General features: G+C 35.0%; 2 protein-coding genes across 2 annotated transcripts; both read left to right on the top strand.

Moving 5' to 3' along the window:
• The first annotated feature begins 219 nt into the window (after window positions 1-219).
• On the top strand, window positions 220-4,926 carry LOC132545634 (chymotrypsinogen B-like). Its single transcript, XM_060209331.1, has 7 exons — window positions 220-277; window positions 599-853; window positions 1,656-1,848; window positions 2,233-2,329; window positions 3,220-3,394; window positions 4,327-4,460; window positions 4,768-4,926. Exons 1-7 carry the CDS (start codon window positions 220-222, stop codon window positions 4,924-4,926), a joined length of 1,071 nt encoding a protein of 356 aa, XP_060065314.1.
• Window positions 4,927-11,440: 6,514 nt separating this feature from the next.
• LOC132545534 (egalitarian protein homolog) lies at window positions 11,441-16,092 on the top strand. The gene is made up of 6 exons (XM_060209219.1): window positions 11,441-11,564; window positions 13,508-13,635; window positions 14,468-14,548; window positions 14,880-14,993; window positions 15,189-15,307; window positions 15,873-16,092. The coding sequence occupies exons 1-6, from the start codon at window positions 11,441-11,443 to the stop codon at window positions 16,090-16,092; spliced, it is 786 nt and encodes a 261-aa protein (XP_060065202.1).

Here is a 16,092-nt window from a genome sequence, read left to right on the forward strand (position 1 = left end):
GAGAAAATAGAAAATCATGATTTTTTTTATATAAAATAATATCGGTCTAGGAATGGGTCTGGCTCTTTAAGATATCAAAATTAAGTCCTCGAGCGTTCTTATGGTGATAAACCTAATAAAAACTAATAAATCTAATTACAAGGAATGTTTCACATTCCTCCTTCCATATATAAATCACAATCAAAGTGTCGTCAGTCAGAGTACAAGACGACCTTAACTATGATCAGGACACTTCTAGCGGTATGTCTTATTCTCGTGTGTGTCAGGCACAGCTCAGGTAAATTATGTTTTGAAAATAATTTTCTAGCAGTATTAGGAGAAACTGATTTACTATTATACACATGATATTAAAAAAAAAGTTTAACAATGTGTGAATTTAAGTGTTAATCTATCGAACGATGCAGGAACTGTTTTTTTAACTTTCCTATGAGAGACGTTTACCAATAGATCCCAACTTAATATACATTACTTGTTATATATCTCAATCCTAATGGTGACATGGAGTCCAATAAGATCAGGTTTGTAAATTCTGGGTAAAAATTAAAATCATACATTTTTGCTAAGACACGGTAGGTGAATTCTAAATTTATCTTGCAAGGCGCCAGGGATGCTCATCGTTTGCAGTCCTGTAGATCCGCTGGGGGTCAGTGTACCAAGGCTTCGAGTTGTAGTGGACTAGTTTCGGACCAAACTATTGCCTGTAAAAGGAATAGCGTATGCTGTTTAGTGCACTTACCAACAGAAACAGTGGACATTCCTTCAGAACAATCGGACTCAAGTCCGATTGAATCTGTGGGAGACGAAGACGCTGGTAGTGTGGAACCTGATGGAAGCGTTTATCTACCTCATCCAGGTGTGTTCTTATGACAAAATTGTACAATCTAACACTATATGATTAATTAGTTAAACGAATTTGAAAGATGTCATACAGTCACCGTATTTTGAGCCTTTCTTCGAGATCGTTTTGGTATACCCTACGAGAAGACTACTTACACGCCATGTTTAAATTCGTCTGAATAGTGACACAATAAACGCATGTATTTGATCTTCTATAAATGTCGTCCAATACCGATTATTTAAAAATTATTTAAACTGTGGAATTACGTAAACTCACAGTCTATATTTCAATACAGGATACACCCCCCTCTAAAACTCCCTAGCATTGCAGACGATTCGATTGTCTTCTGTACGATCCTTCACTTTGTACTTCTCAGCCATTACTTTTAACATACCAGCTTGGTTATACCTGTCAATTATCATCTTACGCGTGCTCCCCTCCCCCCTCGCCAACATCACCCCCAATGAACGTTTTTACTTTTACGTCCTACTCATCAATACGCAGGGCTCATTTTGATTAAGATAATTGTAATGTAAAGAGCTTCTATACAAAAAGAATTGGGTCTAAGGCTAAGGCTAAACCCCTTCCAAATATACACAAACCATACATTAGTTAAAAAGTTAAATGTTGTAGCAAATGAGATTCTGGTGTTTTTTTTCATTACGTCTAATAAGAAGTAAGTGTTGAAGTAAAGTTAAAGTAAATGAAGAACCATGTTTTCAAAATCTGGTTGTAGTCCCTTTGTAACTTAAACCACGATGTTCAAACAAACCTTACCTTTGTTTGATGCCTACCAAACTCCTTGTTGTTATGGCAGGAACATCCCAATGCGGAAAGATCACACTGTACCCTCCCACTGTGGACCCTCGACTCCGTATAGTGGGCGGTCAGTCGGCCTCAGAAGGCCAGTGGCCTTGGCAGGTGTCATTCCATGACGTCACTGGTCATTTCTGTGGAGGAAGTCTCATCAGTGACCAATGGATCGTGACAGCCGCTCATTGTCTTCAGAGGTAACATAAATAATGTTTTTGTTAGCTATGGAAGCGAAATTGTTTTTCGCGAGTTCAGAGTACCATAACTCTGGCAATCAGTATCGAAGTACTTGGTATAAAATGCAAAGGGACAGTAACTTATTTGGTGCATTTACAAAATGAAAAAGATTAAAGAGCATTAGAATAATTGCTTTGACATCTTTCTATAACACGAACTTGCTTAGACCAAAATGTGTTATCAGTATGATGATTTCATTTACAATTTATCTAACACAAACCTGTAAGAATAAAAGGTAGTATCAGAATGAGTATATCATCTTACCATTTCTGCACAACAAAACCTGTCAAGGCTAAATATTGCCAGTATTGTTAAATTATTTTACTATTCCATTATTTCCACAGGCACACGCCAACAGAAGTGACCATCCACCTAGGGGAACATCATCTCGATTCCATCTCTGGAAATGAAAAGAAATTAACCACTTCTGAGTGGGTAGTTGTAAGTTTCATGATAATCGTTAAATCGTGATCATTAATTACAAGACATGTTATAGTTCGATTTTGTATAAATACCATAGCGATCTATTACAGTAGATTATTTAACAATTGTACAACATATTTAAGTGAATTGCACATTTCAAGACCCATTTTTTAATTACATATACTACAGCCAAATAGTGACATAATTAAACTGTTTCGTATTTCTATTAACTTGTCAGTGACGAAATGACCTAAATTTTGAAACACAGGTGGCGACTGATTGGGAAGTACACAAGCCCCTTAATTGAATGAATTTCGTAATTTTTATATATGTGGTAATTTCAAACGCCATGTGTTTATATTTCTTAACCGTACCACTATTCCAATGAATTTAAGTAGGATTTAGACAAAGACAGAAATTTCCAGCCTTAAAAAGTAATGATCCAATCAAATGGGGTGGATCGTGATGCATGCCAAAACACTATATTATATATATCTTATCAGACATTTGTCACAAATCAACACTTATCATTATCTATAATATTATAGATTATAGAAATTACATTGTATTTCAACGTGCCCTTGTACTTAAACATAACAATGGACTTGTAACAAATAAGGAAGTAGTTATATGCCAGCAAAATCATTATTCAAAATGGAAACAGAGGATAGAATTACACCTAGACCATTTAAAAAGTGCAAAAACAACGCTAGTGTTCTGGAAGGGTAAGCGTCTTCCGCTTCATCGACGAAACCCGTTATGTAAATCCTTGTGAATCAAAGTAAGTAATAACACGTATAGGACACAAACATCACATTTATGCTAAAGCATGGCAGTTCGTGTGTGACAAAGTGCTTGATCGTCAACGTACCATAGCACTTTCGTTTAATCTCATCTTGTTTGTCCAGCACCCGGCATATGCACCGTCACAACGAGGAACACCAAATGATATTGCCCTCGTCAAACTGGAAGGACCAGTAGATATAAGTGGACATTATGTGCGGACAACATGTTTACCGGGGGCATTGGATGTTTTTGATGGAACTGACCACTGCATTATCAGTGGCTGGGGCAACTCCATGGGTAAGAAGATTTACAAAAAAAAAAAAAAAAAAAACACACACACAATTGATTAGCACTTTTTGATACAAGCCCTCTTAGACATTATATTGGAGAAAATCATTATGGTACTACAGAGAACTACGTAAAATTGTCCTTCTAAATAATATACACACCTGGCCATATGTTAGGGACCGCCCATATATCAAATTGGCATTAATTTTGTTCTCTGTATTTAAGAAAAGAAGAAAATAAATATACAGAACAAAAAAAAAAAAAAAAAACAAACAAACAAAAAAACAGGCATTCCCAAAGTCTAATAGAACGTTTGACTTTAACTGTCTGTTATTAAAAGATACAGCTTCAAATAATCAAAAGATATTACTTGACGAAGAATATTAACTTATCAACGAGTTCTATTGGGTATAAAAATGTCGGTCAGTATCAGGAATAGCCACCATGCTTCTGGTACCATTGCGAACCACTTACTCAGACGTGATAAAATTAGACCATATGTACAGATTTAGGCATTGCTGTATGTTGCACCCAAAGTTGAAGCGAGACCAACATCTTGAGATCATTGGATTTTTTTTTATAACAAATACTGGAATTTAACACCAGGCCCCACTTCCATAAAACATCTCAACTTGAGATTTCCTCAAGTCGAGATTTTCCTCAGCTGATATCCCTTAAAAACGGCTTGTATAAAATTTTCTCAAGGAACAGGAGGAAAACATCGGCTAGGATGTCCTGAAATTCATACAAAATATTTTCAAGGAGATATTAGCTGAGGAAAATCTCAAGTTGAGGAAATCTCAAGTTGAGATGTTTTATACAAGTGGGGCCAGCGCATGTATGCTGTCAACATATTACACAGACTCCATGTTGTGGAACATTTTTCTTGATTATAGGGTCCGTCATTAAAAACGACTGTGAGGCCATTTGATGTTTTTTAGGTACTGGTGACGAGAAATATCTTCAACACATCACAGTGCCCATCACTCCAACACAAGCCTGTAATGAGAGCTGGAATGGTGTCATAAATGACAGACACGTCTGTGTAGGGCATGGAGATGTCGGCGCGTGCAGTGTGAGCCATTCAATATTCCTTGATACCTTTGGAGATTAAAACATGCTTAAATCAATTTTCATTATATTTTTATATTCTTATATATGAAGCTGATAACATACGTTGAATTGATACATTTTAAATGTTTTTGAGAAATCACAGAAAGATTCTGGTCTAATTGATTAAAATTGATTGCACATTTCAACACTTTATTGATTAATACAAATACAACAAATTACGCTTTAAAAATTAATTTTTTTTTCGCTACTGTTTTAAGTAACTCATTTTTTTCACAACATCTGACATCACTTCTTACCTTGTTATATAGGGCGATTCCGGGGGACCTCTTGTCTGCCTCCGTGATGGACTTTATGTTCTGGCCGGTGTGACGTCATGGGGGTCATTCTCGTGCCAACATTTCGGATACCCAAACATCTACACCCGTGTGACATCTTACCTTGAGTGGATAAAGTCTGTAGTGGAGTAAATGCAAGCTGTGGATAACTATAGGTTGTGATATCAAGATGCAAACAACACAAAGGCAGAATATATTGTTTCCGTGTTATATACTTTAAAGTATCAATGAATGATTCAATTTACAGTTTCTGTATATCAAATATAAAGTGTCATTGTCTGTATGTAATATGTCCGCATCTGCTGTAATTTAATAAGATGACAAGGATTTCCTTGAGCACTTTGCCAGAGAGACGTGTATATAATTGGTCTTTAATAATAACTGTATTACATTGATGAGCTTGAATCTTAATGCAATGAAAATAAAAAAAATTGTGATGCATTGAGCAATCGTTTTTCTTATTGACAATATTATCGTTTGGTGGAAATATCTTCCAACAGACTATTAGCATGCAATTTCTGTTTCAATACGAGGCTAATTGAAGAACTTATCAAAACAGGTCATAATGACTTCGTAGGGTCATTCTATTTCACTTTTAGGTACATTAATGACTTCATGTCTTAAATAGCAAGAGATGTCCATCGTATATACCCACCACATTTGGAAATCAAGGACACAACAGACTCTTCTACATCAGCCGTTTACCTCGATCTTTCCCTTACAAGGAAACTACCTGCGACAGCTTTCCTCCATGCTCTATGATGCACTTATTGATTCCAATTTTCCTATTTTGAAATTTCCAGTTCTTGATAGTAAAATCTCTACTTGAACAACCTATGTGTTTTACACGTTACAGTTGATTCGATATTCAGAAGAATGTTCCCAATATCACGATTTTCGTGCAAGGTGTCGACAACTGACAATTAAACTCACACAAGGGTTTGAGAAATGTTGATTGATGAAAATATTCGGAAAGTTTTACGGTCGTCATAGTGACCACGTTCGGAAATATTCTATCTATTAATGCGATAAGAAGCTGGGCGTGTTTGATGCTCGTTAGTTTGCCTGTTTTTCCCCAGTGTTGTGTACCTTGTTCTCATTTAAGAACGTGACATTACTTACTTTGAATAACCAACGTCAACATAACGGGTGTGGTCGATGAGACAGGCAACGCTTTCTTTTCCGAAACACCTGGTTTCATTTTCTTTGTACATTTTCAGAAGTCTCCATATAATTCTTTCTTTAGTTCATATTTTGCCCTAGTTTTTTTTTAAATTTGAGTTTGGATTAGGATTCTGTTAACATGTCGGACTTTTCCATGTTGTTAACCATCATCACCTCAAACAAAAAAGACTTAATATGCCCTTACGTTTGTATCGGATCATTTAAAGAAATATCAGTATTCTATATAGTAATATATTCATCAAAACTTATTAAGTGCAAAGATCCATTGGTATAATTAAGACATTAGGCGCGTTGCTTGAGTGACGCCTGTATGTTTGGTATAATACACCAACAAAACGGTCACAGATGCACTGACTTGTCAGCTTGGCACAAATCTAGAACAGAATGTTTTTTTGCAACGAAAACATTCTTTTTTATCTTTACACCTCTTCGTAAATACATCAGAGAAGGAAATATGACTGAATGATTCCTATATATGGTAATAACTATAACAGATTAACTACCTTAAGGAACTGGTGTTAAGCTGATCGACTCTGACAAACAGCGCCGGTCTTTGAGAAGGTACGTACATTATAAGAATGGAAGAGTTTACATGGTACAATGTAAACATACCTGTGATCAGAGGGTGAAAGCCGCGCACGATCAGGTCATTTTTTGTGATCGATCAAGCATAAATCCCATATCGCCAGGTTTCATGTCACTTTGAATGCAAGTTTAATATAGTCACATACAATATTTTAAATGGCTCGCATTGAAAACGGAAATTGTCTTTTTGTCATGTAACTGAGTATACAATACAGTGGCGTTCTCTTATCAACGAAGTGGGACACTTAATTGAATAGTGAAATCTGTTTAGTACGACATATTACAGGAGATAGCGGAGTTTGTACTTCAGACGAGTTTTATTTCCTGTCCATAGAAAGGTAGGTAAACTATTTAAATATTACTACCAATTCATTTATGATCGATCATGTAAGCATAAAATACACAACAGTTATAGATATTTTGTACAAACAAGATATAGATATTAAATATTTATTGGAATTACGTGTCTTTTACATACAAACATGTATATTTACTGTTGCTATACACAGAGGTTGGGAATATATACTATTTCAAGCTACCATATAAACTGTGTGTTAAGCCGTTGCCCATAATACTTTTTAAAAAGTATGTTGCTCTTAAAACCAGGATTATTCAGAAAGCCATCAAACTTATTTCCACACTAGTATTGAGTCTTATTTCTGTAGTTACAACTGTACACATATATCTGTTCTTCTGACAGCTGTATTTCAATAGACTGTACAAGTGACAAAACACGTGGTATATGACTGACAATGCCTATGTGATTACCCTTATACCATGTGTGGAAGCCCTGTGGTTAATCCAAAGATAAGCCTTACCGTACAATACACATAGTTTAGTCTGGAATAATGGCTCATACACCGTTAAAATGGCTTCATATTGTGCTTTCAGATCATAGAAGATATATCCGTTTTTATATCTTATTTATTTAAACATAAATACATGGATATTTTGACAATAAATAACGAAATGAAACGCAAAAAAGACGGTATAAGATACGTCCTACAACCAGACAATGATACCTTAAAATAATGGCAATTTAAACATTCAGACATCTTGGCTATTACAGTTATCAGTTCTTGTAATAACCATAACAGGAAGTAAAATTAGGCTAATCCCACCAACAAAATATATACATCCCTTTTAAGGTACAAAATATAATCTAATAGTTCATTGCAACTGTATTTTTGATCTTCACTAATGTCATCTTCCACTGTTGGTGGACTTTTAGTCCTCGAGGTTAGCGGAAGCCTGTATGTCATGTTTTAATCCATACACATATACACTGTTCTAAAAATATTCGATATATAAAGGTTACGAAATTTATTGAGTAATGGGGTTAGTGTTTCTACCCGTCCAGATGTTGACTTTTTCTATCAATCACCCTGGATTTTCCTCAGTCGTCTCCTAGGCTTTAAAATTAAGGCGTTAAGTATCACTGACGAGTGCTAGAATGAAGCAACTGTATGATATCACAAATGGAAAACATAATGTTCCCCACTAAATTTCATCACAAATAAGGTTTACACCACACAATGTTGATTACACTACATAATGTTCCACAATAAATTTTACCACAAATAATGTTTACACCACATCAAGTGTATTACACCACATAATGTTCCCCACTAAATTTCATCAGAAATTGTGATTTCACGCCATAATGATTCCCACGAAATTTCATCACAAATAATGATCACATTACTCAATGTCGACATAAAATTTCACTTCAGACAGTGATTACAGGACAAAATCTTTCTCTTTAAATCTTTTCATAAAAAGTACAGTGATTCTGCAATATAGTACTTCCTATTAAATCTCAACGTTAAAAAGTGATTATTCAATATAAGATTCTTAACCGAGTTTCGCCACAAGTGGTGAGTATACCACGAAATGTTATCCTCTAAATCCCAGCACTTTTACACTGTACAATATAGACCACATACTACTCCCCACTAAATCTCACCACTTATGGTTATAGACACGGATAGTGTTCTGACAATATAAACCTTACCACATACAGTGAAGTATTGAGTCATACCTAACATTTACCGCGTTAATCGATACCGTCCTGTTTGTATCTAGGACTCCACGGATTGTCTGTAGATCAACAAAGAGCGAAGTATAGACTAGACACCTATGGAACTGTGATATAATGACAAGTATATATGGGTCCTGTTTGTGAATCGTTCAAAAGTTTGGTTCGAGATTATTTATAATCGTATTGATTTCTTAAAGGTACTTTCAATCATAAACATTTTGACGTACGCCAGACACCGAAACACTATTCATTATAAATCAATATTGATATTACGTAATTACTTCATCTCTGCAAGTACAAATAGGTGTGTGAAACCTATTCATGAATATACTCGTAAGGTTGCGTTTGTTTGTTCAGTAAACGATTTAGTTAGTTATTTTTGAAATAGGGTATTATATTTGTGGGTCGACATCAATGTTTACCAATTACGTATCAGATCATTTATAACCGGTAAAAATATTGTTTGAAATGCGACATGATTTCAGAATTTCATGACGGCTAAGTTTGCGGTGACGAAAGTCATCATTCCGTTTACTACATGTGGTGACGAAAGACATGAACTTTATCACATGTAGTGACACAATACATTATGGCATTTACTACATGTTGAGCCGGAAGACGCCATGGCATATATTATAGGTAGTGACAGAAGACATCGTGACGTTTACTATATATAGTGAGAGAAGACGTCATGATATTTACTATATATAGTGAGAGATGACGTCATGATATTTACTATATATAGTGAGAGATGACGTCATGATATTTACTATATATAGTGAGAGATGACGTCATGATATTTACTATATATAGTGAGAGATGACATCATGACGTTTACTATATATAGTGAGAGATGACGTCACGATATTTACTATATATAGTGAGAGAAGACGTCATGATATTCACTATATATAGTGAGAGATGACGTCATGATATTTACTATAATTAGTGAGAGAAGACGCCATGATATTTACTATATATAGTGAGAGAAGACATCATGATATTTACTATATATAGTGAGAGAAGACGTCATGATATATACTATATATAGTGAGAGAAGACATCATGACGTTTACTATATATAGTGAGAGAAGACATCATGATATTTACTGTATATAGTGAGAGATGACGCCATGATATATACTATATATAGTGAGAGATGACATCATGATATTTACTATATATAGTGAGAGAAGACGTCAAGATATTTAGTATATATAGTGAGAGAAGACATCATGACGTTTACTATATATAGTGAGAGAAGACATCATGATATTTACTACATGCAGTGACGAGATACATCATGATGTTTACTATATATAGTGAGAGATGACGCCATGATATATACTATATATAGTGAGAGAAGACATCACGATATTTACTATATATAGTGCGAGAAGACATCAAGATATTTACTATAAATAGTGAGAGAAGACGCCATGATATTAACTATATATAGTGAGAGATGACATCATGACGTTTACTATATATAGTGAGAGAAGACATCATGATGTTTACTATATATAGTGAGAGAAGACATCATGACGTTTACTATATATAGTGAGAGAAAACATCATGATGTTTACTATATATAGTGAGAGATGACGCCATGATATATACTATATATAGTGAGAGAAGACATCATGACGTTTACTATATATAGTGAGAGATGACGCCATGATATATACTATATATAGTGAGAGAAGACATCATGATGTTTACTATATATAGTGAGAGAAGACATCATGATATTTACTACATGTAGTGACGAGATACATCATGATGTTTACTATATGTGTTGACGGTTGAAGTAATTACGTTAACTACATGTGATGACGGAAGACGTCATGGCATTTACGGTATGTAATAAGGTAAGATATTATGACGTTTACTTTATATGATGGCGAATGACATCTTGACCTTTACCACACGTGGTGACAAAAGACCATATGTTGCGACAGAAAACATCATGACATTTACTACATGTGGTGAAGGATAACATCGTGATGTTTACCACGTGTGGTAATGGAAGACAATATGACATTTACTGTACTATGATTACACATTTTGACGACGGATAACATCATAGATTATTACTAACCGATGTGACAGAAGACATTATGTCATTATATATGCGGTGTAGGGGAACAAAATGACGCTTACCACACATAATGTAGGACACTCTAACCAGACCCCTAGCTTAGTTTTCACCTTGATGGTGATTTTCCTTTTGTTTCAATGTCTCGATCATTATTTGGTATCGATGGATTCATACACTTTTTTCTTCTTCGCTTCAGTCAATAAATGTCAATTTTCATAATTGCTCTCGCAATGTAAAGTAACCTGTTCTTTGTTCCAATATATGCCCATTACAAATACGCTCACCGGAAATGCTTTGTACTTATGTATTGTCCAGCTTTAACGTAAACTCTGTCTAAAAAGTCAATAACCCGTTTCTAGAAATATCAATTTCCTACAGTTGACAGCAATCATTTATAAATGTCCAAGCGACATGCGAATTAGATTTGTTTCCCGTGAAAATCGGTAATCTCCAGCAAGGTTGATCATTTTTGTTTGTCTGCCATCGATCACCTGTTCTGCATTATTGATGTAGGATGAACCTAGATACAGAACTTCTAACATACCTGAAACATATATACCTGTGAAGGTCATAGGAATAAATGTATTTCCTATTGATAAGCGTTACAGTTTTAGGTTACAGGTCATAGTGAACAGAGAAGTTAACAGTGAGGAAAGGTTTAAGCGCACGTCACATCACCAAGCAGCACATCAAGTGTACAGACAACTTGGATTTACCTGCGTGAGTGAGGCAGTATGGAGCCAAAACTCCATTACGTGAATTCTATCTCTGCCTCCGAGAAGACCGTCAACAAACTGTTATGTCTCGAGGTACCCGTGGTTGGACTGTCCTGCCAAGGAATCAACGTCGGCAAGAAAGGTAGATAATAAATCTGGGATATGTATCTGCTTAGTAACATTAAATAAAAAGGATAAAATGGTGCCAAATTATCAAATAGAAGACAACACAGCAATATTAAGTAAAATGTTATTTTATTATTTTGATATTTTTTGTATATTGGCTGATATTGGCCATGGCTTCAACAGCTAGAATTGAATGGAAACTGGGATCAGAAAATTCCACTAATAATAGCTTTTGCTCTTTGGAACACTGTTTATGTAAAAGTCAATTTGAAAAACCGCATTCTGTTGTCCCGAGTGAAAAACTGCCAAATGACAATATGAAGTTAAAACGAATGTTGTCACAGCCAACGTGTTTCCCCTGTGTTTAGAAAAATAATTCGACATGAATCAAGCCTTAGAAATGTTTTGTTGACCGAGACTGGCATGGTGATATATTTTTGTTACAAATTCCATCAATCTCATTAAATGAGATACTACACGTGTATGATTCTGTGTTAAATTATTGCCATAAATAAACTTTTTTTCTGGCTCACCACCACAGTGTTTGTCCAGGTTGGAGGAACTTAACTTCTGTCTACAATACTGTCCCAAGAATCCACCACTTGTCTCTTTAATTTATGTTTTGTTTGTTTATCAATTATCATTAATTACCAATCGGACCTATATGAATGTGTCCTTAAACATCAGAGCACTTCACATATTATTTTCAATATTGCTGAGAAAACTCCTTTCGAAAACGAAAACGTCCGAGTGCTAAAAAAAACCAAATGCATCATACTTTTCATGACATAATACTTCTGCAATTATTCGTTAACCTAATTTGACTTATGTAACCGCAAGGCAATGAAGTTTTCAAGTCAGGATGAAAACCTTCAGCCAATCACTGCTCAACAAAGTCATATTACACGTGTTAAATAACACAAATTTAAAAAGCGGACTTTTTTTACCTTGAAAATAGAGTACTTATGTGATAAACATTTTTTATTTCATTGGAAAATTGAACAACATATTTCAAATTTGCAAAACAAAAATAATTATGAAAATAATGGGGTGTAAGGATTGATTGGAAATTGGTGTACATGTCAGGCAACAATGTCTATATTGAACAATGCATATCCAATATAACCACTCTTGTCGATTAGTTCTGTTTGAGGAAAAAATGACAATGGTTTAGTATGAGATTAACAAAAGATATATTTTTGTATTACATGCAAAAGACCAATAAAAATAGCCTTGTTCCTTTTCTGTAATGTCTTGTCGATAGTATTGAATGGTCTCAAGCTGTTCAATATTGTTGAGTATAAACTAGTTCTATTTGTATTGCACCTGAATACAATGATTGTGTTCGCCGTGTAAGGGGTGTGGTATTGGAGGAAGCAGAGGTGCCTCAGGGGTGGTCAAACAGATGACTCCTTACCTTTTGATGCCCGATCTGAGAATGAAACGCCGATTTGTTGGAGAAAAATAAGCTTTTCCTTTCGTAATCAAGTACAATAAGTTATCTGTTGATACAAGGCAATGAGAAAATCGGAATGGCATAAATTATACATGTGGACAACAGGCAAGTGTGGCATGGACCATCTGACGTGTTGATGGTGACTAGGGTAACTGATATGTGTATAAAATATGGACGTACACAATTAATATGTGTACAACTCACATGAACAAAGTGACCAGACATCATTTCGTTAAAGTTAGTTTATTAGATACCGATACTGACCAAATCAAATTAGTTTCTAAATAGGGAATCCTTGAAAAGTCATATCCTTAAAAACAAATCTATGTTTGACAAAACTGAAGCCATTACGTAATTGAAATCCAGTCACTTAAGATTATAATATACATCAAAATATCTTCAAACACAAATGTGAATTTAACCTTTATATTTGAATATATATGTGTGTTTCTTGTAATACTGTTAATGGAGTTGTCATTACCGGCCACTATTTTTTTCTGTAGGAACTCTGACTCTGATTTCTGTCTCCACGTGTGATGGTGATGTCTATCTGTTCGATACCAAAGTTAAACCAGAGATTGTCCTTGACGGAGGCCTTATACGACTTTTGCAATCAGTCGAAATTGTCAAGGTATTTATTGTAGTAAAGAAATATACTCACCCTTTACAAAACAGATTTAAAAAATAGTTACCTATAGTTCAAAGTGATCAGAAAAAACATGTAACCGTTGAAAATTGAAACGTGTGTTTCTTAACAAATAATGTAAATATTTCAATTCTTTATAAAGACAAACTATTAATCGTTCAAAAATGTTGATCTAGAAAACCTAAAGGGCGTGATGTGTCACAGTGGCAACAAGCAAGGCAAAAAGCATTCGTCAGTTAATCATTCAACCAAATATGATCTCTTACCTGCGATGTCTTGCACAAATTTCTGTACCATATGAAAACTCATCATAAAGCCTTTTAACAAGTTGTTTATTTGGACCTCTGGCGAACTACAATTAGAAATTCATGACGAGATTCACAAATCTCGTTTGGAATGGATAAGATTTTTACTGACATATTATTTCCTCAATTAGTTATTACAGAACACGTACTTTTCATGTTATTAATAAAGTCTGGAATAATATTGTCGCCTTCAAGTGTGGCGATATCATTTTATGGATCGTTGATGACGTCACGATACGACTTTAATGTAGAAATGTTTGCAGCGAAATTTGTAAAAGTGATGAAACATGCATAAAATTAGGACAATTAGGTATCCATGTGTTGAAATTCGAGTGAAATTTCTCGTTCTCTATGAACACATATTTGGAATACAAACCGAACCCGCGAACAGACATTTACACTAAAGTTATAGAAACACAGCAGAATATGGTCATATTTTTCACTATAAGATACACATACTATGTTCAATTTAAAATGATATTCCACTATAAAATATTTCTCGACGTACACAGGTCATCCACGACTGCAGCCAAGCTTGTGCCAATCTCCATTTCTCCTTCGGGGTGACTCTGAAGAACTACTTTGACACTCAGGTAAAGGGTAGATAATTAACGAGAAGTGCGTTATGTTGGTGATTCTGGCCTTAACCAAGCATTTACAAAGACTGCATTCAAACATGACAAACTGTTCTGAAAGAAATATTTTTAGAATATGTTCTCTTCATTAAAGCCCAATATATATGAAAACGGCTTTAAGAGGCTGAACAAATTTATTTTTAATCACTGAAACCACATTCATAAAATAAGATTTTCAACTTATATAAGATAAAATCTTGAATAAATACAACATAGAAACCTCCAAACGGTCCCTTGAATTATGTGGGTTTTTTTCGTTTACAATAAATACTTCTAAATTTATTTGCAGACTGCAGGTTCTGTAATCCTGGAATCTTTAGGCCTACCACCACGACGTATAACATTTGACAGTTTGTGTACACGATATAACCTCGACAGGTATACGCCCGACCCACAATTACAGGTACATATAATTCAAACCTTTAAGATAAAAGGGAACACAAATATATAGAGACTGCTAAGCTGTTGGCATTTTTTTCAGTGATTTGAATGTAAAATGAAATAAATATCAATCTCTATATCATAATCGCCATTAATCATACTTCCTTGTTAATATATCAACATTTGAATACATATGAACAACTTTATGTGATAACAGAGCCGAATCAAAAGTGACATGAACTACTGGGGGCTACGTCCCGTCACAAAGGCCATGTTGAATGTAGCCGCATCTGAAGTTCTGCCCTTAGTCCCAGACCTGTATGACATCATTCAGCAGTGAGTATTCCTATCAATATCACAATATGTGTTTCTGTCTTTAGTCCTGTAAGACATCATACAGCACTGCCGTTGAAAACATATCCTGGTGAACAGTCATTTTGCCGCGGCAGGACTAAATTCAGGCTTAGAAAAATGTGCAGTGGCGAGTATTTGTGTTCTTTGTTTCTTGAAAAATAAGACATATAGTTGTTGAGAGTAGCCATGCTGTTAGGCTGTGATTTTTTAACAATCCACCTGTTGTTAGGCCTTGGTAAAGCATACAGCATATAAATAGCCACGTGTTTGGTCTTTGACATATAGGAAAACACAACAAGAAGTTGTTCTCAACTTACCAGTCTTGCTTTCCATTGATCTTCTTCTCACATTTCTCAACATTCTCAGCAATTTTTCTGTGTTTGTTACGGTCCTTTAACATTACAGATAGCTCACATTAAGTATCAAAGAAAGAAGCATATTTTTTGCATCATGATTGTTTTGGATTTATAAGAAAGAACAAATCTTTACAAACTCGAATTTTTTACGATGGTGTTAAGATTTACCTTGTCAATGCTTTTGCTCTCAGACAGCTGAGTCCTGATTGGCTGGACTGGTTTGACTGCCGGAGCGAGGAGAATCGTTTAATGTACATCAGCCCAAAGAAGGCCAAGGAGATACAATGTTCCCGGGTACACAGGGACACGCGGGACCGACGGTACCTGTTCCGGATTCCCGCTTCCATGATGTCCCGGGAAAATCTTCCCTACGTCAAAGACACGGTACCGGATACAACAATTATCCGGTAA

This window comes from Ylistrum balloti, unplaced genomic scaffold, assembly GCF_031769215.1.
Source record: "Ylistrum balloti isolate Yb309-2 unplaced genomic scaffold, AGI_CSIRO_Ybal_v1 Utg369850, whole genome shotgun sequence".
Classification (NCBI taxonomy): Eukaryota; Metazoa; Mollusca; class Bivalvia; order Pectinida; family Pectinidae; genus Ylistrum; species Ylistrum balloti.

Excerpts from the sequence above, each read along its gene's own strand:
- LOC132545634 (XM_060209331.1), top strand. The coding sequence starts at position 220 with ATGATCAGGACACTTCTAGCGGTATGTCTTATTCTCGTGTGTGTCAGG. Across the intron at positions 2,330-3,219 it reads CCACTTCTGAGTGGGTAGTT|CACCCGGCATATGCACCGTC; the intron begins GTAAGTTTCATG and ends TTGTTTGTCCAG. Across the intron at positions 4,461-4,767 it reads GAGATGTCGGCGCGTGCAGT|GGCGATTCCGGGGGACCTCT; the intron begins GTGAGCCATTCA and ends CTTGTTATATAG.
- LOC132545534 (XM_060209219.1), top strand. The coding sequence starts at position 11,441 with ATGGAGCCAAAACTCCATTACGTGAATTCTATCTCTGCCTCCGAGAAG. Across the intron at positions 14,994-15,188 it reads CGCCCGACCCACAATTACAG|AGCCGAATCAAAAGTGACAT; the intron begins GTACATATAATT and ends ATGTGATAACAG. Across the intron at positions 15,308-15,872 it reads CTGTATGACATCATTCAGCA|ACAGCTGAGTCCTGATTGGC; the intron begins GTGAGTATTCCT and ends TTTTGCTCTCAG.